This window comes from Pimephales promelas, chromosome 14 (assembly GCF_988280905.1).
Source record: "Pimephales promelas chromosome 14, fPimPro1.hap1.1, whole genome shotgun sequence".
NCBI lineage: Eukaryota > Metazoa > Chordata > Actinopteri > Cypriniformes > Leuciscidae > Pimephales > Pimephales promelas.
Genome location: NC_142782.1, coordinates 28,092,994 through 28,120,806, shown reverse-complemented (window position 1 = coordinate 28,120,806; position 27,813 = coordinate 28,092,994). Strand labels below are relative to the sequence as shown.

The 27,813-nt window shown below is 38.7% G+C and overlaps 1 protein-coding gene across 16 annotated transcripts in view; it reads left to right on the top strand.

Moving 5' to 3' along the window:
• The window catches only part of cacna1ea (calcium voltage-gated channel subunit alpha1 Ea), a 126,961-nt gene that overhangs the window by 47,099 nt on the left and 52,049 nt on the right, over positions 1-27,813 (top strand). For 15 of the 16 annotated variants that reach the window (XM_089119789.1, XM_089119784.1, XM_089119786.1 and 12 more), the window contains exons 3-5: positions 4,967-5,233; positions 14,959-15,064; positions 15,650-15,789. In XM_089119789.1, coding sequence (XP_088975915.1) covers positions 4,967-5,233; positions 14,959-15,064; positions 15,650-15,789 — 513 coding nt within the window. Of the gene's footprint in view, positions 1-4,390; positions 4,741-4,966; positions 5,234-14,958; positions 15,065-15,649; positions 15,790-27,813 lie in introns of those variants that run through there. The other variant, XM_089119787.1, reaches the window with a different exon arrangement.

Below are 27,813 nucleotides of genomic sequence, written 5' to 3'. Positions count from 1 at the left end.
TGTGTAGGATATTTTCTTGGCACACTTTGGCCCCCTTAGTACCAGTTGAGCGTTGTTTAAAAACCACAGTCTATTGTTGCTGATGATCATGTCGATCCCTTTATGGCCACTGATTTCTTGAACATGATATTTAGTTCACTATAGCACCTTTGGGATGTGGTGCAACAGCAGATTTACATCATGGATGTGTGGTGGTGATGGCGCAGTGGATAAGACTTGACTTTGGTGTGAGAGACCCAGGTTCGAATCCACTGTGAGACACCAATGTGTCCCTGAGCAAGACACTTAAAGGGATACTCCACTTTTTTGGGAAATAGGCTCATTTTACCACTCCCCTAGAGTTAAACAGTTGGGTTTTACCGTTTTCGAATCCATTCAGAACGATTTTTTGAAATTTAGAAGAATATCAGTAACCACACAGTTTCTGGTCCCATTGACTTCCATAGTATATTTTTTTCCTACTATGGAAGTCAAGGAGACCAGAAAACTGGTTACTGATATTCATCTAAATATCAGAAAAATCAGCTGAATATATTCGAAAACAGTAAAACTCAACTATTTAACTCTGGGGAGTGGTAAAATGAGCCTATTTCCCAAAAAAGTGGAGTATCCCTTTAACCCCTAGTTCTCTAGAGGCGTGCAACCTCTGACATATATAGCAATTGTAAGTCGCTTTGGATAAAAGCGTCAGCTAAATGAATAAATGTAAATGTAATCTGCAGCAACGGTGTGATGCCATCATGTCAATATGGACCAAAATCTCTCAAGAAATGTTTCCAGCACGTTATTGAATAGTTAAAGGACTAAAAGCTGCATAAAATAAATGAAAGCTATATAGAACAAAACACTTGTAAAAAACTTAAAGGTGCTATATGTAACTTTTCTTCTAAAATGAATCCTTTTTTTAGCCTGTGTGTGAAGGGGTTGTAATCACACATTACAATGATCCACTTGTCGGGTTTTGCTATTACCTCTGAATGCCAGTATTCCTATTTCTATGTGATGTCTCCGGGTCGGATAAAGCATAAAAAAACAGAATACGTCAATATTTTTTTAAATGCTATTAATTAGGGGTGTAACGATACATGTATTCGTATTGAACCGTTAATTCGGTACAAGACTTTCGGTTCAGTTTTTCGGTACGCATTTATGAACCGAACGGTTCGTTGGACCAATTTTCCTGCCGACCAAAATTTCGTTATTTCAAATGTAGGTGCATCGCGTGTGGCAAGTGCGCTCATAATTTAAGAGACGCTGGCGTGACCACAACGTTGCCCAACATCGAAACTGAGCAAAACGAAACTGAGCTACACGTTATTGTGTGGTTGACCAACCGTTTATCAGTTTGGACCAATGCAGCGCGAGGCCGCGAGCCGCGATCTTAGTCAAGCAGCATTGTTACTACAGCAAAATCAGAAAGAAAAAATTTTAATTCGCCACTGAAGTAATAACATCGCTGATTAGATCTAGTGAGTAACATTCACATTTCTCTGTTATTAACGAATAAAACAGCGCTGATGTGGAAACACACTGCAACGGAAACGTACCGAATTGTACCAAACCTAACCGTGACACAAGTGTATCGTATCGAATCAAACACCCCTGTCGTATCGAACCGTTACACCCCTACTATTAATCTATTTATGTCTACCATATTTCTCTTCATATTTCCATAGTTCTCTGCAATGCGTTCTGGAATAGCTTGTTTTCACGTGACGTCACGCCACTGCGTTGCCATGGAGCGAAATGCAGATGAGGGCAGGAAGTGATTTTCTATATTTAGGAAGCACTATAACACACTCAAAATGCCTATGTTTTGCGTCGTTTATGGTTGCTCAAATCGATCAAACCACGCAGAGTTTTTATCGTGTGCCAAAAGTTGTTGTTCATAAGGGTGGAAAATACAAGAAATTGACAGAAAAACACCGGGAAAAATGCCTTGCAAACCTACGTCTGCGGTCGGGAGAAGCCGAATGGGAAAATGCCTGTGTGTGTGTGTGCAGTGATCACTTAATACATTATTTATGTGTCTTATAATTACATTATTCAGGTGTTTAAATACACTTATGTGGCTGTTTGTGTAACATACCAGTTTCCGAACTTTGTAAAGCCAAAGTATGTCTGTAAGACGAGTTAGTTGCTGATATCTGCAGCCTCGATGGCAGGCAAATCTCTCAATTCAGTTGAAAATCGGTCCTCTTCATAACGTAAGGATCACGTCCAACATATGTTTCGATTTTCTGTTTATATATTTCTCTTGTAATAGCATCTAATACAGTACGGATTTTCCTCCATCTCGTCCATTGCGCTCTTCACTCCTTGCCCTCCATCTGCATTCCGCGCGTCAACACAATCACGTGACTGCAAACCACCTATTGGACTCGACGTAAATGACACTGTTGATGCTGCCTTAGATAATTTGTCTAAAATTAGGTCTCTTATTAAGTAACCTACCTTTTGGAAAAGCCTTCGCTTTGGGAACAGCTATAGTGACAATGACTAGGTTTTGGAACAGAGCAGCAGTTTAACACAGTCAGGCCACTCCCATGCTTTCCATGAAGCTTATTCAACAGATTGTTATGAAAACGTGTTGACATTTGATGAATGCATATCCTACAATACTTCCTCCCTGCTTCTTTCATCCTGCTATTGTCTTTCTCTCTCTCTCTCTGACACACTTTCTTTCATTCTGTTACCCTTGCACACACACATCCATCAACACCTTTGAGCACAACTGTATTTTCACATTCTGTGAGTAATTGGCCATATGGACGGACACTGGCAACTCGAGTGTTTGAGTGTTTCTCTCTGTGTCTTATTTATAGTAGACCATAGAGCTCCTGCTTAAGTGTATACGGCTTCACCTATCTCAGCTGGGAGAAGAGTATACACTTCCTAAATGTGTGTAATTGTGGCAAAAATCCTGCAGATATCCTGGAGGCCATTGAAGATCGTCAAAGTCATAAAATAGGAAGTCAAAAACTGTTTTTAAAAATTTTACCTCTGCTCATCATCTGTGCTTCCTAAATCATACTGTAGTTTCTATTCACTTTTGAGAGGAAGAGAGAGAAGAAACATCTATTTTCATTCATCTTTCTGTGCTGTGCGATAATAACCTCAATCTGAAATGATCTACTGGGTCATTGGACTATTGCAATTTCCATCATCATTTTTATTAGCCGCATCCATTTCCACCCCTTCTGCGTGAGATCTCTCATTTTGCAGTTGACTATTATTAGCAGGTCCTTTCTGGCCCTTTAACGGTTCTGCTCATTAATTTTAAGGAGATTAAGTGACATCACGAAATGCCTCACTTTCTCGCCTCACATTTGCTGTATTTTTTATTAGAATTTATTTATGTACTCGTTTAAAAAATGACCAATTGAGAAAGGATGTGTGTAATATATGCTGTAGCTGTTTTTTTTATCCCCCCTTCAAATTCAGTTTCTCTGCAACAGTATTATTTTAATGTCACAAATATCTTCTGGGTGATTTACAGAATCTAGTATGACAAAATTTATAGTATTGCTCCACTGATCATGCTTGTCTTTTTTTCTTTGTGACAATTTGTGTCATCTCTTGGCCAACGAGGATGATCTCGTGCACAAGCCTGTCAGTAGATCTTACATGCGCCAGAAGAGCGAGTTTTAAAACACCAGTTATCTCTTAGCTCAAAGTCTGCTGAAGAACAAACTGCTCCCAGAATAGAGATTCTTACACTTGGTATGGTGTCTGTCTGATATGAGTGAAAAGAATGTTGCAGTGCATGCAATTGATAATCCTCAAACTTTCTGGATTTGTTCTTAAAACAATATGAGTTATGTATTTTTCTTTAGTATATATATATATATATATATATATATATATATATATATATATATATATATATATATATATATATATATATATATGGTAGAGGTTAAAATGGTTTAGTGACGTCAGTGTGGAACGTAGCCTATTTCAGAGACAGAAACATTTTTATTTATTTTTTTTTTTTTTGCAATAATGTGAACTGAAGAATAGTTCACATAACCTATATTTAGTAGCCTAAGTAATATAATTTGGATTTCAGGTTAACTTGTGTACTTTCTGAGAAGGAACTAAGCTACATTAAAAAGTCCTCATCACAAGGCGTTTTGGATATGTGAACGCTTAAAACTTTTGGCTTTCATGCATTAAAAAAGGGGAACGTGTTTTTTCCCTCCTGGTTTTAAACGCTCTTTGAACCGATCAAAACGTACATTAATTTTGTATATAAAGAAACATTAAATAACCTATTCGGAAAACATTTGCATGTCTATAGAGATGTCTCGCTTACATATGCTCTGAGTAGCGGTTGGAGAGTCAGCACGCGCTCAGACACATTCGCGCTGTTGTGAGGGGTGGCCAAGCGCGCGTGCCAACCTTAAACAAACCACATACGCGCCTCACCTCACGCACAGTGAAGATGGAGCTTGTTGAACGCTGTCGTCGACGCGATTAAAAAGATTCAGAAAAGACCCGAAAAACATTTACAATTAGTAAGTGGGATGGAAGAGTGAGGAAGGAGGGCAAAACAGAACCGGAGATATTCAAAAACGATGGCTTTTTAGTTTTACCATGGTGTACTAAACATGGGTGCTGATTACTACTGTTCCTCAGAAATGAGTTTGCTCTCCTCCTGTTAAAAAGAACATCTTCATGGGATGTACGACTGGATTTTCGGATTATAAACGTTTTTACTCCACATTTTACTTTCAGGTAATGTTACTTTTGGTGTTTTGGCGTGTTTAGAGATATCGTTCGGAGTAAGCTACGCGTTGCGCGTGCTTGGAGGATGTAACGGTCGTTTATTTAGTCGTCGTTTGTCTTAACAGGAAAACTTGCAGTTTGGATGATTATTCGCAGTTCACAGTGTGGAGGTAATCGCACGTTTGCTCCTGTTGACACAGAGGGGCTAAGATTTCTCTGTTTTTGCTCCACACAGAATGGCTCGCTTCGGAGACGATGTTCCCGGTCTGCTGGGAGCCGGGGATGGGGGCTCGGAGCGCAGTCGGAACCGGGATGCTCCTGCGGTATCCACAGGTGGAGTTTCACCAGCCTTCAAACAGACCAAAGCGCAGCGAGCTCGAACTATGGCTCTGTACAACCCCATCCCAGTTCGACAGAACTGCTTCACCGTCAACAGATCGCTCTTTATCTTTGGAGAGGACAACATCGTTAGGAAGTATGCTAAGAAGATCACAGAATGGCCATATCCTTTTGTCTAAACGGTAAAACACGCCCTGCCCCCTAAAACACGAACTCGGTGTTAACAGCACACGCAAATGTGTTGTCAACACGTTTTACAAAAGCACATGCAACTACTGTGTTTATTTCTCCTAATCTGGAACTTAAAATTAATCAAGCACTTGTATATGTTACAGTCCCCTCAAAATCTCTCCCTTAATTTTAGTTTACTACTTAATTGCAAATTATTTCTGTAAACAAACTTTGTTACAGGGTAAAAGGACTTTAAGCCTCACAAAAATGTCAAAATGACTATTTATTCAAATATTTCAAACATATGTTTATCACACAACAGGTGTATTCAAGTCTTTTGGGAATGATTTGCATGCATTTATAAACGCACAATAAAACGCCACAAGTTATTCAAAAATACATTAAAAATGCAAGTCATACAGACAATGACTGTATGAATACAATTTGATGTTTTTGTAGGTCTTAAAATATAAATGGTTTAACTATCTGAAGTTTGCACAGTATCAATAAAATGAAAAACAGAAATTGAGCATTTAAACAAAAAGTTTTGTTCAATCATAACAATTATTTTGCACACTCTTGTGCGTTCAAGGTTTTATATAATGGTTTTACCACTAGACTTAGTTTTTTGAGTTATTAAATGGAAATTTGTTGACAATTATATAATTTTTTTTTATTTCTAAGATTTTTACCTGAGAATATATATATATATATATATATATATATATATATATATATATATATATATATATATATATATATATTAATAATATCTTGACATCTTTATTTCTCACTGACCCATAACTTAGTGATTTGCATGCAAGATCTCTCTGGCTTGGTAATGACACAAAGTGAAAATTGATGTATTCTGTTTTTAAATGCATTGTAAATTACAAAATACACTTCCTGATATTTTATACTACATTTATTCATTTTGGCTGAATAAATGTTATAAATGCGAAATTTATAACATTTATTCAGCTAAAATGAATAAATGTTATACTACGTAATTCATTGAACTGACTTGCGTTCAGGACCATGGACAGGGTCATATATTTTTCAGAGCCAGAAATATATTAGGAGCAGGGCTTTATAACTCAGGATTATAAATGGTGAAGGTTAACAAGGAAGTTGATTAAGGGTTTAGTATAGTGTGAAAGCACATATATGAAAGTTGCATATGTTTGTTTTAGCATTTCATATTACAATCTGTGAGTAAGTGTCTTTAATTGATGATGAGGTTTATGTTTTGTTGTGAGCTCTCTGTGTAATTTATGCTCTGCCAAGCTGGTTCCTGATGATGAAACATATATACAATTGTTGATGAGTTGGTCACTCAGAACTGGAGAGGGAGGAGAGGTAAACCCAGCAACCACATAAACCCCACTGGAGGTTTTTGAATGCATGTCATTGATTACAGACTTCAAAGTGCCATGGTGTGATTAAAAAAAGCCTTTCCTGTGATGCAAATTAGATGAGTCAGTGACAGGACATGATAAGGCCTTCGACCATATTTGTCACAGGTGTGCACTACTGGAACAATTGTTGGGTTTTCATTTGCCCTTTTTTAATGTCACAGCAGACTGCCCAGACATGACTGTGTATTAGCATTTACTTAAATTAGACAGAGCTCAGTTACTAACTGTAAAGAATTTGTAAAAGCTTTGCTGTAATCTAGTTGTCACAGCGTTTGGTGGTTTAAAGCATTACAGTCATTTTAAGGTTAAGTAAGAGTCTCGTTTAAAAAGTCATCGCCAGGTGGAAGATTTATTCAGTTTGAATAAAATAAAATCAGATTAACTTTAAAAATATGTGAAATACAGATGTAAGTCACCGCTGCCAATATTGGATTTTATAAAACTTGGTTGTCTATGCAATAGAAACACATTTTTTTTTTTACAGAAGTTCTGTAATAGGAGCTCTGGAGCTGTCAATGGGAGCTGGAGCTGTGCCTGATGATGCAAAATTACATGTTACGCGTCATTCAGTGATTTTTTTGCTGACAAATATACACGGAAATCTGGATGCAGACATTGTAGCAATACAAAGCTGATTAAAAATAGCCGAACTTACTCTTTAAACAGATTGCTGTGTATGATTGTTTAGTTATGTTTTAAAACATATTTCAGTGATTTTGATGTTACTTTTGAAAACAGTTAAGCGGCTATTATAAGCTACTCAGACATCTAAAAACAAACGTCTAAATGCAAAAGGAGTATGTATGCTAAAAAGGGAAACTTCTCGCACTTTGGAGGTGAGGGATGTAAAATGTGTGAACCTATCCGAGCCTTACACAGAGGTGTCATTTCCAAAGAAGAGAGGCTTTTGATAATGTGTCTATGTGTTTCCCTGCTCTTGTTTGACTCAAATCCTTTACTTGGGTTGAATGTCATTCCTGTTGTTTTGTATGCCATGGAGAGATAAAATTAGAGCGGGTGCTTGCTGTAATCGTGACGACAAGGTTTGGTTGTTGCCTTTGTAAGACAGCAACATGCTTAATGTTACAAGCGGTTCTGCAGCCTAATGATGAATGGAGAGCGATTGAGGGTGGTGATATCATGGAAATCTGCTTATGTGCGTTGATTGATATGCCTTTGTGTGTTTCTGCTTTCATTTGCAACAACGTGACTCGGTATGTGTGTTTGTGCCTACATGTTAAATTCAATTATAGCATCTATCTGGTCTTGGCTCTCTTGTGTATCTAATGGGCCACTTGCGACATGATGCAAGTGTCAGTGACCACTTTAGGCAGATTTTAAGCTTATGGTCACATATCTCTCACTCTTAAACCGAGAGCCTCAGGGAGCTGAAGAGATGGAAGCCCTACTAATGGTGCTGTAATGACTTGGCCTTGCCCCAAAATAAATGCAACTAGAGTCTGTTCCTTAGAGAAAGGAGAAAACGACATCCCTCTGGGAGTGATTCTTAAGTGTATTACAAGGAAAGATCAACAGTTTAATTAAATGTATGTTGTAAACTCATTATGGATCAGATTTGATGTCATTATTAACCAATGGTAATGAGTTTCATTAACCAATGGTAATGAGTTTCGTCTTAAGAGCTGTTCACACCCACCTGAAGAATTGCTTTTATAGCTCTGTTTGAAAACCTAGCAAGCTGCCTACAGAGGGAACATTTTAAGGCATTATAACTGTGCTACTGAGATAAAGACTGTTCTAAAAGGTAGGCATCTTAATTATGCAGCCTCCTAAGATACCTCAATTGACCAAGGTAACCATCGCTTTTATCCTTCAAGTAGAAGGCAATCCCATAATGAATTGTGAGAGAAAATCTCCATTCCAAGATTCCAAGGTGACAGAAATATAAATAAATGATAAATAAATTAAATTTTAAAGGAGCTGTATGCAAGATTGTGGCCAAAACTGGTACTGCAATCACTTTAAAATTAGGGTGTATCCCCACCGTCCCCCATGACTCGAGGTTGCCAGATATGCTGCAGGTTCCAGCAGGAATGTATAGGCTGCTACAAGAAGCTTCCAATTGCAAGTGACGAGTCCTAAACAGTGAGTTTTTTTTTCTGTTAATTATTTATTTCGGACTTTGTAACAAAGTATTTCGGATTCATATTGAGTTTTTTGGGGTTTCGCAACGTTAGAATTTTTTTTTATCCGATTCCGACACGTTTGTATCTGCAGCTGTGGTAACTAGAGAAGAGCTGGCAACTCGAATGCCGCAACACTACTGACTCCGTGATTGGTAGATCAGTGGAGGGTGACGCATCAGAGCAAAACACAACTTGACAACATCAACATCAGTCAAGGACTGCGACTTCACTTTTTAAATGACAATATCCTGGCCGGACTACTGTTGTCATTGATATAAGTATTTGAAATGAACATGATTTCTTAATGTCTAGTGACACATCAGGGAAAATGTATGATTAATTGAAATAAATTTCTTGCATACAGCTCCTTTAAAGTATTTCATTATAATTCAAAATAACATTTTACCCTATATTTATATTATTATATACTTATACCCTTACACACAGAGTATGGCACAATTAGCTTAGCAACATGATCAAAATTACCGTAATTGTGATAAAATTATTTTACTTTTGTGTGTGCTTATGCTTATTAGTCTTCACACATCTATTGTAAGTCGAGTGTCTGTCTTAGGGGCCTTTAAAAGCACTATTTGTGTGGCTACTAAGAAGTCATTCCAAATCAGTTATTTATGATGTTTCATGATTTTAAGGATGCTGACTTTATGTAGCTTTATGTAGGCAGCTCACTAGGTTTTGGAACAGAGCTCTGGTCTGGTCTCATTGTCTAACCTACATATGCTTCTTAGATGATAATGGTTATTGTTGCATCAGATTGCACTTTATGACAGCTGTGGCAGGAAAAGTATTAACCCCTGCCATGTCTCATAATTATAATACAACCAAACAAAGCTGTTGAATTAGACTTTTCTAGGTGCATTTCGCTGTCAAACAAAGATATTATGACCTCCTCAAGGGCAAACCATCTCTCATGTTTCGGTCAAGCTCTTTTTGAGTGTTTTTCTAGATGCTGATGACATCAGTCAATATGTCATCAGGATAATACTGTTGTTCATTGTTATGGTTTCCTCAAGGTTACATCGAAGATCTTTTTTTAGTTTGCCCCAGTGAAAAAAACATTAGATTTTACAAACCAAAAGTTGAATCCCCATGAGTCGAAAAGACCAAAATAATCAACTTGCTCCAATTTAGGTGCATGTGTCTCCCACACACTGGAACAGTCAACATTTGCGTGTGGTGATATCGGATGCTTCCTAATTTGGCTCATTTGATTCTTTCAAAAAACAAACATTCTTTCTTTTTTTAGATTGACTAATTTGATACCTAATGTGATTTGATCAGAGCAGGAAGTTCTAATTGCAGACTCCTACAATATATCTCAAATCAGTGGCTTTTGAAAAGGATTTTTGAAGCTTAAGCTTGTTAACATGGATTTGTGTTATATCATTCATGCATTTATAATGGATTTTAATTAATTATTTTGTTTCCTGTTGTGGATACATTATTTGCTATTATCATTGTCCTAACCAGGCGTCACACGGCAAGTGATTAGTCTGTCCAGCAAAAATACTGCAGAAAGTTTACATGATTCGCAACCAATTGAAAGATAATTGATGTTAATGAGGAGAGGATTTTTGGACCAGTGAGATAAAAGTGGGTGAGGCTGCACAGCAGGAATAAAAACCAAGCAATCAACAACATTTTTGCAAAATCGAGTATGATGGGGGAAAATGTAGTTTAAATTTTTAATAAAAATATATATATATTATTATTTTGAATTATATTTATATTTTGTAAATGAAATTTTAACGAATAGTGAATTTGTAAAAAAAAAAAAACACACCTCTCCTCATATGTACACACAAACATGCACACACACAGAGGCCTGTGGAATAACCGAAAGGTCACACCGGTTTGCAAAACAGCATGTTCACGAGCCCTGTGTAGTGCAGCATCGACAACCTGTGTGTGAGAGCGGTAATTTAGGAAAGCTTTGTTTGAAGTGCTGCTCGAGGTGTGATTTGAGCTCATGTTGATGAAGTGCTGGGAGGAGGGACAGAGATGTGTCTGGAGAGAAATGCATTCATTTGGTCGATTGGAAAAATTACAGATGGAGTCATTAGGGAAGAACATGTTTGTTAGGGTGTCTGTAGGCAGTGAATGTTGAGGAGGGGTGGAAGCATGTGTTGTTTCCTCTGTTAGTGATGCACATTAGAAGGAGATCATCAGGTGATGTCATTATTTGTTTTCACGTTTCCTGAAGTGGGCCGGTTTGGCCATGGGGTCAGTGGACAGGTTGGTTGTGGCGGATCGATGGCTTCTATGGGAAGGACAGGGCTTAATGAAGCGAGTGGGCCGCTGTGCCGCTCGGCCGGTGGGGAAGCCACAGCTGTTCATTCCTCTGATCCCCACTGTGTGGCTGAGGGAGGAAATACCCCACCGTGCCCATGCTTACTCAATAATTGATCCTGTCAATCGGCCCTATGCCTCCCTCCAGTGAACAGAAGAGGGAGAAACAGAAGATGTGATAAAGGGTGTTAAGGACCTCTTCATTTGTCTTAATTAGGTTTGGAAAACCACCTGAGGAATGAGACTTTTAAAGTCAATATCAAATGAACCCCCTTTGCTTTCTTAACTCATGTTCCTGATCTTATCATGCCTGGTCTTATTAGCCTAAAGCAGGGGTCAGCAACAGGCGGCCCACGGGCCAAAACTGTCCCACCAGCAATCATATCTGGCCTGCAGCCAGATTATTTTGCCAGCGGCTGGTTCTGAAATAGATGACAGCAACAGTTACTCACAATCACTTCATCTTTGGTGATTTTGCCTTTAAAACAAAAGAATGAGAACGTTTTTTTAATTTGAAAAGTTCTGAAAGTCATTCAAAAGAGTCTGTGGATCGCTAGACACACCTCTAAAATATCACGTCATGAAATATCTAATCTTATATTCTTTCCAAACAACGACAACTTCGTTGCAGATTAGACACACCAGCTTTGCAGCTTTTGCAAAACTAGGTAGGATGAACGGTTGTCTTTTTCAATTTTTCTTTATTATGCCCTATTTTCGCTGTCAAATTTCTAGACTCTTTGATAGTGCCATTTTCTCTCACCTGCTAGCTTAAATGTTAACATCACTCAATGAAATAGCCTACCTCCAGCACGCAAAAAAAAAAAAAAAAAATTTAGACAGGAGCTTGTCTATGAAACAGACTACTTTCTGCTTATGTAATCCGTATGAAATGTGCATCTCTCTGAAGGCACGTTCACTACTGCGGTCACAATTGCAGACGACACTGACACAGAAAACAATAGTTTATTAATAAACAATTAATTTAAAATGTCTCCTTGCTATATTTTAAACATTCATAATCATTACTTTTGACGGTTCTTTGTGATGGCTTTTAGGTGCGTTATTGGCTCTGACTGTTCTGGCCCGCCATCTAATGGTGAATTTTATCTTTGAAAGAAGTGTTAAAGTGATGTTTGTGATGTTATGAATGGTATAATTTTATGTATCTCACGCTCTCTTTCCATGCAGCTATTACTGTCTCTGTATTTCTCCTAATCACTTTCTCTCATGCTCCAAGCTTCTATTGGATTGAAATGGATTGCTTCTATTGGATTGCTCATTGACAAACTATTACATAGGCCACATCTTACACAGCTATTTTTAAATCTCTTCCAGTAGAAATGAAATAGAGAGTATGTAAGAGAGAGAGAAAGTTTGCTCATGAAGTCACTAAAGTTAGATGTTTGTCAACAGCGATACCTGCGTGATCCTGTAGCTGGACTATTCAGTGCTATTCAACTTATTAAGAGCTGATCTGAAGAAATATTGAGTATCATGTGTCATGGTGGATACAGTGAAAGGATGTTTGTGTAGTCAGTATTGATTGTCCGAATGCATTCAGCAACAAGTAGAGAACACTGCTGGCTCAGAGACCATATTAACTCTGAGTACTGACTTATGGCAGACGGGAGAGAGCCTGTTGCCACGGAGACCGCTCTCTCTCTGTCTCTCTACTGCTCTTTTAGATTGTAATGGCTGCAGTCTTTCTTTCTCTCTTTCTGTGACTCTCTGGCATTGTTTCACTTTTCATAAAAACTAAATTAACTTCTCTGTTTTTAAAATTGACTCCAAATTAAGTCTTGAGAAATTAAATAATGCATGCGTTTCCTAACCAGGTGAGATGCAAAGTTACGAGTAACAAGCCATTTTTATGACTTACAGTAGTTGAAAAGAAATACTGTATGAAACTGCAACATTATAGCGTATCAAAGCATAGCATACTGTAGCATAAGATGGCAGACTCATTTTAGGTATAGAGCTGTACTGGCGGGTACAGCTTTAAAAAAATATTAAACCATGTAGCCTTCCATGTCAAAGTCATCATCTGCACCATCCTGTCTTCGTCTTCTCTACACTTCCCAGAGTCCCTCGTGTCTTCACACCTGAATTCACTCCCTCATTACATACCTGTTCACCGTCTTCATCATCCGTGATGATATGTTTTATAGAACACCAATACCAGAACATTTTTTTTACTGTTCAAAGCCAACATATTGACACTATCATCATGCTACTGCAACTCAGCAAAGTCTGAGCTTAATTTAATTAACACAAACTGAGGGATAGAAAGGCACATTAGAGAGAGAAACTTCCCCAGAGGTCTGTCCTCCAGCTGCCTGTTATATTTGTACTGAACTCTCTGTCTTCTCTGTCTTAAGCAGCTCTTTTATTTACTGTTTTTTTTAATCCCCACACACACTAGCAGAAATTGGCAGAGGCCACGTTTCAAAATCCAACATTTTTCTGTACACATGCAAATCAGTGGCTGGCTGTGAACTCAGCCAACCATCAGGGGTCCTGAGAACATCTTGTAAACTTGAAGTTAAATAGCTGCTCTTTTTTATTTCACTTACAAGACAACTATCTTCATGCTCTCTTTGGGCATTTGAGTTTGTGTGTTTGAGAAAGCATCCTTAAGTGCCAGCCTGCAATGTGCTGCAGTATACTGGCACATTCATTCTTTTTAGTCATTTATTTTCAAATGAAAGTAAATCAGGTTTACAAAGGGTAGCGAATTGGTCTGAAAAAATATATTAATTAAATGTAAAGTAATTGGAATGCATTGTTTCAAACTTTGTTTGTTTTTTAAAGTGTTAAAAAAGGTTGTTGTTTTTGTACATTTGTAAATAGATATTTAAGATCATTTTTTGAAAATCACCCATTTCAAAATATAAGGTGTCATATTTTCAAGTTGAATTCTGGTCTTCTTCATAATGCATTATGATTGTTTATTTTTCTTGCATCCATTTACACTAAAACCATATATATATATATATATATTAGGGCTGTGCAAAAGTTAATTGCGATTAATCTCATCCAAAATAAAAGTCTGTGTTTACATAATATATTTGTGTGTACTATATATAATTATTTTGTATATATAAATACCTATGCATGCATGTATTTATTTAAGAATTATTTGCGCTTAAACTCTGTTTATATATATAAATACATAATCTATATTATATAAATATAAATATTTTATATATGAATAACACATTTTCTTAAATATATACATGCATGTGTGTGTATTTATATATACAAAATAATTATATACAGCACACACAAATATATAATGTTAACACAGACTTTTATTTTGGATGCGATTAATCGCAATTAATTTTTGCACAGCCCTAATATATATATATATACTTTTTCCATCTTGCAAGTATTTTCTTCAAGAAATATGTAGCTTGTACCACTTATATTGTTAGTCAAGGTACACCATTTTTTTTAATGCAATAATTTTCTACCATCACTCTGACCCTTTAATTTCATTGGTTGTTTTGCTAATGAACCAGTAAGACTTGAGGTAATTGAATACTAGGGTTTTAATAGTATTATTCATTGTCATGGTTTGTATGATTAATGGCAAGGGAAAAGTTTTTAAATACTTGTACAGATGGTACTCAACCAGAATACGTTTTTTACCACCACGGGTACCACCGCTGTTACAGCGGGAACTACTAGGTGGTGCTATAAACTTAGTACTGTTTAACTTTACACAGTGAGCACAGCAACAGCAGGATGTTGTGTTAGTAAGTACACTAAAGACCAAACATCATCAATAGTTGCTAGATGTCTTGAGCATGTACTATTCCTTAACCTTCCTCCTCAACTCCGTTTGAATACATGATCCTGGCCACCATTATCGCCAACTGCATCGTCCTGGCCTTGGAACAGCACCTGCCTGAAGAGGACAAGACACCCATGTCAAAGAGACTTGTGAGGACACACCTACCCACTAACATATACTGCACTCCTCGTCTTCCATTTTTTGCTGATTTTCTGTTTTCATTTGAAATAATTGAATTTAGGTGAATCATTTTGACCTAGTTATCTACTCATAGATGTATTTCTAGTAATTTGTGTCACGAGAACGATGTTATACACTAAGAGACCACAGTTATACTCTAAATGTAGCATCGCCCTTCTCTCTTGTGATTTCATATTCTTTCCTTCGTCATATTCTTTGTTCTTGACAACTTTTTTCAGACTGTAGTTTCCCCCATTGAATTGCTCACCACAAGCTAATTATTCCCATTCAAAGAGTATTTCCCTACTGTTTTACTTTAGTGACATATTTCAAAGAAGTCCTTGTTTAAATAGAGGAAAGTAGTGACACTCGCCTCGCCAGGTTCTTAATAGTTGCTGTTTTTGGAGATTAGTTGAATAGAACATTCTGGCTATGTATCAAAATCTAATGTGCACCCAACCTAGATGTCATTATTTTAGATTGAGTTTGAGTTCTAGGTTTTTTTATGTAGGTAGTTTCTGTTGTCTCACACCCAATCCATTTTTTTTTCTCAGGAAAAAACAGAGCCCTACTTCATAGGAATGTTTTGCTTAGAAGCTGGAATAAAAGTCATTGCTTTGGGATTTGCATTCCACAAGGGCTCGTACCTGCGGAACGGCTGGAACGTGATGGACTTCATTGTCGTTCTGAGTGGGTGAGTGACAGGTGCTACTATCTTCTGAATGATGCTGAGTTTGCGGATTTAAACCTTTCCATGTTAGGGTCAAGCATCTTAATTTGTTTCAAATTGCATTGCATGGTTTTCATTCCAGATTTACTTGTAAAGTAGATCAAGTTTTCTTCTCGTAAAATGAGTTTGAACCTTTTGATAGTTTTCCTGGATTTTGCACTGTCCTTGTGGGCAACTTTCTGCATTGGCGAGATGTTGCACAACACAAGGTTGTGGATTTGCTGAAATTCATTTGACTTTCCCCTAATTTTACCTCAACAAACTCTGCTTGATTGAATCATCTGAGAGTGTTAACTTTCAGACCAGGCTGAGTAGAGAAATGAACAGCACCTTGAAAACACTCAATCGCCCCGAGAACAGATATTGTGTTAGTGCTGTTAAAATAGCAGTGTCAAGAAGTGCTCTCCTCAAGGGAAAGGCTGCTGAAGTTTTCATTTGCAGAGTAAACCACAATTTAGAAGCTTGGATGAAGGGCAGAGGCCATTTTGCTTTGTACCGTAATATTTATCATGTGTTTTTCTTGGAAGGGCGCTATCTAAAAGAGAAAGAAGGGAGAGGGAGGGAAAGAAAAAGACAGACACACATACACAGTGCAACGTAATGATACATATGAAATATTAATCACTGTCATAGTGTTAAAGTACAAAGGGAGATGGGCTTCTTAGAGAATTTCACATGATTCCAGTTGTCATTCATTATTGATTAGCCCTGGATCTTTGTCTGGTTTAAGAGAGGAAGAAAATGCGAGAAAGACTTTAACTTCTCAACCCCTTATTTCTCAATAACTCGTTAGTTGTTCACTGACACCTGACATGCACAGCAATAACAACACAGACAAACCCCCTTGAATATATCTGTGATGTGTAAGTCATGACAAATTTGTCATTTTAGAGACAGCACAGGAGCAGTTTTGTCTCATAATCATAAGGTTCAAAAAGGCAGATGGCATGTAATTTGATGGCTGAGAAATCATACTGAATGTACACTAAGTGCGCGTCATAGGAAAGTGCGCGTCATAAGAATTTAACGAGGCCTTGAGGCAGATTTTGTAATCGAGTAACTCGAGGAATCGTTTCAGCCCTAGTGTACATCTGAAATGGGGTAGCTCCTGTAAACACTGGCTATAAATGTCGCCATTACGTTGTGTTTACCTCAGTAGCTGACGTCCGGAAGTAGTTTTATCCGTTTTGTAGAACCCGGAAGAATGTTACGCATAACCTCTTTGAAAATATAATGATTTATTTCTTATTGCCTTCAATGTTGTGGTGTTGTACAACTGGATGTGTGTCTATGTGCGTGTGATCAGACTCTCTGGCATCTTGGTTAGATTTCCATGCTGGCACCACCCACATAATTATCTGGTAATCTCTAAATGATGATGTCAGAGTTTAAATTGTGTGAATGTTGAATGTCATATTACTACACTTTAACTGTGTGCAAGGTGTTGCCCGTTGGCTGGATGATTACTAGAGTTCAAAACATAATTTTTCTAATGGAACAAGGGTGTAAAGTCAGTAGTATTTTGCTAATGTGTGTAGAATGGATGTACGCAGTGAGTTTTTCAAGTTTTCTCTGTTCCTTTCACTTGCACTTATCCTGAGTTCCTCCGTCTAGATGAGATGGTGTTTCATCAAAGCCTTGCACCCTCATTAGGAGTTGAGTGAAGATTATAAGATCTGGTGGTATCAAATGAGTCATCATCGCTCATTAGATTTTAATGAAGTCAGTTGCACTGAGAACAAGGAGAAAGAATGGAAAATGAATGATAGAGAGGGAACAGGAAGACGATGGAAAGCTCATCAAACATGTGACATCATTGTCACTACGTAAAAAAATATTCAAGCTTGACTTTAGCATACATTTTTTACTGGTAATGGCAGTTTTTATATTTAATTGATTAATTTCAAGTAGGGATGTCAATTTTCACAAATTCCCATGATCGATCGTCGTTCAAATTAACGATCAATTAATCGGTTAATCGTTAGCCTTAATACTGCAATATGCGTCGCTGCAGTGGCATATGGCCAACAGCAGGACAGGGTCTCTGCAAATGCTGCTCAAAACGCTATGTTCCTCACCAGATTAATGAGAATGTTTTTTAATCTAAATAAAGGGCTAGTAGGATTGTAAAATGTTTCGATGTGATGTAATTAAATTAATTATTTAACAATCAAATAAAACGACTATATAACATGTCAACACCAACCGCCTCAGATGCACTTGAATGCGCTCAGAATGTATGACTGTTGTGGACGTCCTCTTCCTGGGATATCGCACTGAAAACGAAAACTAACCCAATGAATTCACAACGAATTAATAAAATAGTGTTCTCATGTTATGTAATATGACAGTCTGGGATTCAAATTTGGGACTCCCAAACTTTGTCTGGTGTCTGAGCATGGCTCTCCTTCTGTTTGTGTTGGACTCTTTAAATATGAATCTTAGATGTTCTGCATGTCTCTGTATGAATGAATGGCTCAGACACACGGTTTCATTTACTACACACACACACACACACACACACACTGAAGCATTTGTGACGCTTGCAGTGTTTTCAGCTTCTGCCGCTTCACTGTATGAGGACATAAACACATAAACTTCATCTCCAGAGCCGCTCTGCGAGTCACTTCATTAGCATTTTGCAGTTTCATTTGTCGAGTTTCAAATATTATCGTCATATCATAAACACAGTAACTCAAAGGTCTTTACGGCAACTCGTCAAAATAAAAGCTTGATTTAACTTGAAATTGTGACATAAATATATTACTGTTGTACAGTAGAATTTAGCTACATTCAGTGTAATAAAATGAAAAAAAAACTTTATTTTTGTAAATAAATGTTTAATTTCATACGATTAAGAGACTTATTAATTAATTAATTAATTCATGCATGCATTTATTAATTCATTCCTTTTATTTATAAAGCACTTTTAAACACAACCCCAGATTGACCAAAGTTCTGTACATAAATTTATAATAATGTAAACAAAATAAACAAGATAATACAACTTTTTAATGTTTTATGCCTTCATTTGATTGCCAGAAAAATAAGAATACACAACACATAATTTCTGAAAAAAAAAAAACGCTTTTCTTAGAAAATACATTTTATTTAAGAACAAAATAAATTGTTTTTATGAATTTATTATTCATCAAACTTTATTTGATTTTCATATTGTCTTAGTTGTCAGTTTTTTGTGCTTAATCTTGTTTTCTTGGCCTATTGAGTCTTGTCTCAAGGATTTTCACATAAGCAATAAAAACATTTTAAATCGTAAGTCATTAATTAAGATAAGAAGTTTTTGTAATACAGCTCCATGAACAGATTTATGAACAGGTTTATGAAAAGCTAGCATTACGTGAAAAGGAAAGCATTTCAGTTTGATTGAAGATTGCAAAAGCAAACTTTATTTTCTTTGAAATAACATGCACTGCTAAGTCATGCACCATGAGACCGGGAACATGTCTCAAAGTAAATAGGTTTGCATATTGCCTGGTTCATACTAAAGCTTTGTTGACACGAAATTCATGTGTCATTTCCAGTGTCACTGCATTCACAGTTATCAGTGCACGTGGGTGTGTTTTTGTGCTAGTTATCATTTTTCTCTGCTCTTGACTGTGTCTAAGCAGCGTTGTGCACAGGAAGTACAGATTAGCGCAGTATGGTGGCATCTTGCAGAAGTCTGATTGTATAGTCACTGTGAGTAGGTGGATAAATGGGTTGCCAGTCCTTCCTTAAAGCCTATTATCGGCTGGCTTTGGACTCCAGTCATTTAAATGCAAATGGTGTCTCTGCAATCTTGGGCCTTGTAAGTAAACATCCAGCACCCAGAATCTTGGGGAATGAGAGGACCTCATCCCTAATGACATTAATAAGCACTGGTGTCTACTAGTCACCCGCCCCCTCTTTAAGCTGTGGGCATGTGGCATGGTGTACTCCCCTCTCTCTCTGTCTGTGCCTCTGCGGCTCTGCCAAACACATAGAGCTCTCTCAGAGACCCTGATAAGCATCCTTCAGATCCTCCAACATCACTCTGCACTGCCAATTTGAGGAAAACATGCATGCGCGACAGTAAACAAGATTTTTTTTTTAGATGGTGAAAATGGTAGAATTCCTCTGGTATATTACTTGAGACCTTAGAAGTGACGGTATAGAATATTATGGGCTCTCTTTTTTTTTTTGAACATTAAAACATATTTAACATAAAAATTTTAAGTATTTATTAAAGGGATACTTCACCTCTGGAAAGATGAAATGTGCTGGTTACGTTCGTGAGACAATCAGCTGATTACTCTTATTATATTTTATATTAAGACACTTGTGTAACGGTTACCAGCTGGAGTGCCCTATTTATCCACCAGAGGGCACTCCAGATAAGACTAGGTTTCACACGAACTCCATTTCCCATAATGCCCCGTACCTAGGTCTAATCACCAACACAGGTGTTCCTCATTTACCCCTCCATATAAGCTGCTCTCTGACTCTCAATCAGGGCGAAGTCTTGTTTTGCCCCGGCGACATTTCTGAGCGGTTTCCCTGTGATTATCTGGATTCTCTGGTTATCGACCCTCGACTGTTCCTGGACTTTGATTCTCTGTTTGCTGCCTGCCCCGACCCTTGCCTGTTATCCCTGGATTCTGATTGTTGCCGCCTGTCCTGACCTCTGCCTGGTATTGTTTATGCTCTGGATTTCCTGCTCTATATTGTATGCCGATCGTTGACTTCTGCCTGTCTGACTATTCTTAATAAATATAACTGCACATGGATCTGCACGCTTCCGCCTCTTCATGACAGAAGACTTCGCCGACACAAGATCCAGCAGCCATCATCGTCATGAATCCAGCAGTCAAGCTTATGCGTCTCCGTCAAGGAGATCATTCCATTGAGAATTATGTTGCTGACTTTTTAGAGCTGGCTCACCTGACCTGCCTAGATGAGGTATGCTTAATGATCTTTTTTCGTGGAGGACTATCTGAACCGCTCAGTTCGTTCATGCCCTTGCATGATCCTCACGGGACTTTAGAGCAATACATTGACCTGGCTCTTCTGTTGAGCGGATCATCTTTTACTGTGGGCTTTGAGGAGAAGGCCGAGGGGGCGTTCCCAGAGACCGTCCAGCCAGAGACCGTCCAGCCAGTGACCGTCCAGCCAGTGACCGTCCAGCCAGTGACCGTCCAGCCAGTGACCGTCCAGCCAGTGACCGTCCAGCCAGTGACCGTCCAGCCAGTGACCGTCCAGCCAGTGACCGTCCAGCCAGAGACCGTCCAGTCCGAGACCGTCAGCCCTGCCGAGCCTGCACTTCACTCAAGCCTCGCGAGTGATGAAGCTCCAGTTCAAGTGAGTCATCATGAGTCTTCAGTTCATGTGATTGAATCTTCAGTTCAAGTGAAACGCCGCCGCAGGAGGAGAAGGAGGGCTCGTTCAGTTCGCCAGGCTTCGGTGAGCTTACCAGGACTCCTCGCCCTGCCGGCCCCGCCTCTGCGCCTCGCCCTGCCGGCCCCGCCTCTGCGCCTCGCCCTGCCGGCCCCGCCTCTGCGCCTCGCCCTGCTGGCCCCGCCTCTGCGCCTCGCCCTGCCGGCCCCGCCTCTGCGCCTCGCCCTGCCAGCCCCGCCTCTGCGCCTCGCTCTGCCTGTGCCTTTCAAGCTCTGTTCAAGCTGTGCCCTTCAATTCCCTGTGGACTTCTCCAAGTATTTTTTTGGGGGGGGCAGTAGGTACCTTGTGAGGGCCATGGAGGCGATACAGACATGGCCTTCATTTCGTCCTGCTCCGCCGTGGCCGCCTGAGGTGTCTTCACCGCCGTGGCCGCCCGAGGGGTTCTCACCGCCGTGGGCAGCCGAGGGGTCTTCACCGCCGTGGCCGCCTGAGGGGTCTTCACCGCCGTGGCCGCCTGAGGGGTCTTCACCGCCGTGGCCGCCTGAGGGGTCTTCACCGCCGTGGCCGCCTGAGGGGTCTTCACCGCCGTGGCCGCCTGAGGGGTCTTCACCGCCGTGGCCACCTGAGGGAGCTTCACCGCCGTGGACGCCCGAGGGTCCCACAACTCCGCCCTGGTCACGTCCACAGCCTGCTCTGCCCTGGCCATGCCCACATTTTGCTTCGCCTTGGAAGCCCGAGGGTCCGACAGCGCTGCTCTGGTCTTCGACTGCTCCGACCTGGTCGCCTCCACAGCCAGCTCCGCCACAGTCTCCAGGTCCTCTTCCGCTCCACGGGCCTGGTCCTCCACATTTCTCCTGGACATTGTAAGGAGCGTCTGGAATCCGCTCCTTAAAGGGGGGGCTATGTAACGGTTACCAGCTGGAGTGCCCTATTTATCCACCAGAGGGCACTCCAGATAAGACTAGGTTTCACACGAACTCCATTTCCCATAATGCCCCGTACCTAGGTCTAATCACCAACACAGGTGTTCCTCATTTACCCCTCCATATAAGCTGCTCTCTGACTCTCAATCAGGGCGAAGTCTTGTTTTGCCCCGGCGACATTTCTGAGCGGTTTCCCTGTGATTATCTGGATTCTCTGGTTATCGACCCTCGACTGTTCCTGGACTTTGATTCTCTGTTTGCTGCCTGCCCCGACCCTTGCCTGTTATCCCTGGATTCTGATTGTTGCCGCCTGTCCTGACCTCTGCCTGGTATTGTTTATGCTCTGGATTTCCTGCTCTATATTGTATGCCGATCGTTGACTTCTGCCTGTCTGACTATTCTTAATAAATATAACTGCACATGGATCTGCACGCTTCCGCCTCTTCATGACAACTTGATCCTCACCTGACTATGGCTTTGTAAACTTTATCAATGATGTGGTTTATAATGGACTGTGGTACAGAAACAGTGACAATGTTACACACTCTTGGCTTACTCTGGCTATTCTCTGCTGTCTCGACGATATGTTTGTCCCATTTTAGCCACCGTAGCTTCTTCGAAAGGGAGGGGTAAGCAGTGGGCTGAGCCATTAGTGCAACTCGCAACTGAACCGCTACATGTCGCTAAAAAATACGCACTGCACATTTAAACATATTTTTAGGAATTGTTTTTCCTTGTTTTGTTATTTTTTGCTTATTTTGATCCAAAGAGATTTTTTTGAAGTGTTGCAAAATGTATCTCTATAAACATCAAGTACTCTATGTTTGTGTTAGACCAGTTAATTTCTACTCATTTGGAATAGTTTACATTAACATACAAATTACAATAACATTACAATTCCTACAATTCCCAAAGGTTAAAAACTTTGACTGTTGGCAGTTTCCAATGTTGTGTAAATTTAGCTTATTGTTGGAAGATTAAAATGACACATATAATTTCTTGCCAAACTAGATGCTGTGATACATTTTTAAAAGGGAGCCTCCTGTTCAAAGTTTGGCTGGCTAGCATAGCCCGATTAGCCATTACTGTAACTACAGCATCTGGTTCTAAAAAAGAGTCTTTCTCTATTGAATGCTATACAAAATTCACTTTGTATTTTGAATAGCAGAAACTGCTAAATGTTGTAAACAAATGTAGATTTTTCTTTTGAAAAAAAAAAATAATTTCAGAAGCTACATAATATATTTGCATGTTTCCCAGAATATAAAATCAAACAGATCAATGTTAAATATTAAGAATCAAGCATATGTAAACTTTTGAACTGATTAATTTGTGGAAATTCAAAGAAACAGATTACTCAGGTCAGTACTAAATAAGAAACAAAATGCAATTCTTAAAATCCCTCTTTTGGCTAGCATGGCATGCTTTTCTGGATTCCATCATCATTTCCACCATACTTGTTCGGTTGACCCCATATCCAATATGCACATCCATCTGTTACAATTAAATTAGAATGGCAGAATCAGTGTCGGAAAAACACACTAAACTCCAATTAGTGCTAGGTTATCATGCATGGTGACAGGTAGCAAATATAAACACACATCCTAATGAGATTGTGTGCCTGGCCTGCTTCACGTAAACCCAGCAGTAGCCTATTTATCATAAACAGCTGTTGATTAATTGATTGGTCATTTTAAATCGGTGCTCCCCATCTCCCCACGGTTGCTTGCTCTAAAGAAACCATGGAGTGAGCCTGCAATAATTTCTACTCTTAGTAAATAGGCAGAAGCATAGGCTCCTGACAGGAGTTATAAGTTCGTGTGCCGGGAGCCAGTCGCACCCGCGCTCTGACAGGACAGACAGCTGTCATCCGTGCATGGCCCCCATTGTTCTAGCTGGGCTTTACACCCACTCTATTTTTAAGAAGCGCTAGGCTCCAAGGCACAATGCTGTAATGGAGAGAGCTGGGTGACGAGAGAGCAGGAAAAGAGAGGCTGCCTTAGTTTTACCTCAGCTCACCTGTCACAGGCCTGCTAGAGGAAATCCAGCTGATGTATTCATAATGAGGAGGATACAGAAGACAACATCAGCTGGACTATAGATAAGACTAGTTTGCACATGGGTAGAAAAATGGGCTGCATCCCTTAAACGACACATCACTTCATTTGTGCCGAGGAGCATTCAACTACTTAACGAATCATCCATGGGCACATAGATTGATTTTGAATGTGCATTATTGAATATACTGTATATCTATTTATTGATTCTTTTAAGCTGCGGAATATTTTAGAGGTTTTTTTTTTTTTTTTTTTTTTTTTTTTTTTTGAAGGGTATTACTGAATATATATATATTTTTATTGATGTCTTAAGTTGTCAAATTGATATATTCCATGTCACTTTTGTCTTTATTCTTCTTTATTTATGTTTATTTTATGTTTTTTGTGGTTATGTTTATTATGGTTCCCATGAGTGTAAAACAAATTCCCCTTTGGGGCAATAAAGGTTTCATTCATTCATTGCCATATTTATATTACACACTAAAAGTATGTATTTCACTGTTGATAGGAAGGCATACTTTAAAAATGTAGTGACAGAAAGTTAAAATATTATTATATTAGAACAAAATCTGTTTATTTAATGCATATTCAATTAAGCAAGCTTTTCAGTTATTGATAATAATGTTTGAGGAATATCTATTGACCTAATGTAGCCCCGCCCCTTTTCAGCGCTGCGCTCTTTGTGTTCTGTCATCCAGTTTGTATTTTCACAGCATTAAGTTGAGATCTTACTGTCACTTATTTCTCTTGCCTTAGATATATACAGAGCTACCACAAAAAGTTTAAACACAAAATTGCTAAAAATGGCTGTGCGCTTGTATCATGCTATTTTCAAAGTATTAGGATTTGGGACACACTAATCCAATTCTTGCATATACCATGTTTGAGAACAAGCATGCTGGTGTGCATGCACATGAGAACATCATTGTTGAGAACACATTGTGTGTGTTAATTATAGCGCCTGTCGGCTAGCTGCTCCTTTACTGAGCCACGTGTCTAGCACAATACAGCTTCTTCTGGATAATGCATTCACATACTCTATCATTACCTCAGTTGCTGATGTAAGAAGGCTTGAGTCTTGTTTGTGATGTAGATGCTCAGTGAACAGGAACAGTGTCATGTCATCAGCTCGTAGAGAGCTATAGAGAAACTGTTGTTTCTATAAAATAATTTCTATTTTCTGTTATCAAACATTAGCATTTAAATTTTTTACAATCCACTTATAATATCTAATGAGGCTCTTATATATAGTGCATTACTGTAAATGTGCATTGCAATGTCTAGCTTCATAAAATCCTCTCCACTGCCTGTTTTGTCTCAGTAATTTCGCCGCAACTGGTGCATATATGGTTGATCTTCAAGGACTGCAGGCAAACAGTCATTCAAATGCTCTGGATCAATCAGCTGTCAGCTTGATTGATATAAGTGGACAAGGTGGAGGATCTGTTGCAAAATACCTCACCTCCTGTGGGTTTCTCTTGATGTATTTTAATGTTCCATATGGATTATGGACCATTAAAATATATCATCTTATATCCTCTAGGATTCTATATGCTGATATATTCTACTTCATGATCAGATTAGAATTAATACTGTACAATTAAACTCAAATATTTTTTTTTACAATCACACAGTAATTTTCAGTTGTGAATCCAACTTAAATGGTCGTGCTCTAAAGCCCTGAATTGCACTGTGACACAAAACAATCTGCACTGTAATGTCACGCTCACATTTTTTAGAAAGATATGCTAGTTTGAATAAACCACTGTAATCTGTATATAATATGTGGGTGGCTAACATTCCCTGTAATGTTAATGTTAATGTTTAGAGAAAGAGTACCCCCACCCCCCCCCCAACCCCCGAAATGTCTTTATTTTATTGTTATTGTTCACCTAGTTTGTATGCATTATAAATTTATGATGGGGAAATGTGTTTAAATCGATGTTGATGGAAATGCATTAGTTTAAAGTGAGTAATGCTCAAGCAGGCATGATGTTATAGTGATCCTACAGGAGAGGGCGCCCACAGAAGACAGGTGCGGGCGTGGAGTAGAAACAGAAGAAGAGTGTTTAGAAGTGTTGTGAGCGCGCGCAGCCGTTAGTGTACTGCGAATAAATGCTGTGCAATGTAAGCAGTGAAAAAGATTAAAAACGAACCCATCAAACTATGCACGTCTTGGAACTGATTAATTTCGACATGCAACAAACGTATAATATTTATATATAGAGTAGAGAAATACCTGCTTTAGGTAGCGATGAGCTGTGAAAACAGGGTTAAGGTCAGAGATTTGTTGTACGGGAACCTTCATATACAGTGTTTATTAAGTGGGCTACTATTAAATAGGGTTAAAATGAAATGGAATGGATTGCGTATTTTTCCAACAAACAAAAACAAAACACTTGTAAAGCCTTTTTATGAATCAATAGGAAAGTGAAGATGTTGGACACCCTTTTATTTCATTAAAAAAAATGAATGGTGTTGATTTGATTTTCACATGCTCGTATTTTCAAAGCAAAAGCTAACTTGACTGTTCGACATCTCTTCATGATCAGTTTGCTGAATAATGATCATATGGTCAAGTGTTTGGAGAGCACACTGGTGGAGTGTGTGCTTCAGAGAGATGCAGTTGTAGTTGATCAGTAATATTCAGGGGCGGACTTGCCTTCTGGCAGACTGGGCATTTTTTCATTGGACTGATGTGCTTTTTGTGCTGATGTGACTGTCAGTTGAATAGTATAGAGACATCCACACGACTTCATTTGTTTATTTATTTAACAACTTTTTGTACATTTCATATATTGTTATGCCAGTGCAGCTTATAGCTTGTTTTACAGTAGGATTCATCACTGTGGAGTATACACTTTATTAGTATTAATAAATGACAATTTTTGGAAGTATTTAACATGTTAACTCTCAATCATACCTGCTTACTTATTACATTTAGTAGTTTTAAGGAGTAGGAGTGGGTATACATAGTCAACGGCGCGCAAAGATGGGTGATATTTATGATCATATGTAGTGGGCCAGTCTGGGCCAAAATGCCAGGGCCGATTTTTTTTTGTACCAGTCCAGCCCTGGTGATATTTTAAATAGGTTTGTTTCAGCAGTGTTGGCTGGTTTAACAGCTGTTACACTACAACTCCAGGATAAAATAGATTTTTATATATTTTCATTACATTTTTTTTATATGTAACTGAGTTTGTCATCATAGTGGTTCACATATGCTAATTTGGCTGTATTGCTTTCATACCAGTTGTTTATAGTTGTCATTTCATAGAAAGGGAACATACATTTTGCCAATGTGTCTTGATGAGTTAGACAGTGTGATAATGATCATATAATATAAAGTGTAGAAATAACTTTAAATACACAGTAGGGCATGCTGCACTATAGTTTAGTGAGCTGTCAGCTCCACACTCTTGTTTTCTTTCTTGCTTTCTATTTTTCGTATGCTCACTATCCTACACTTTAGCAATAAAACAGAAAAGAGCAGGTCATAACAGTAAGTCTCTTAAAACTAAGAAATACACCATTGTACCATTGTGTGAATTTACCCTTTGGGAGTGCTGTTTCCAGTAATAAGCGTTTGTTGAGACCAGTGGGTGGTCTCTTCTGACTTAACCAGAACATCCGGC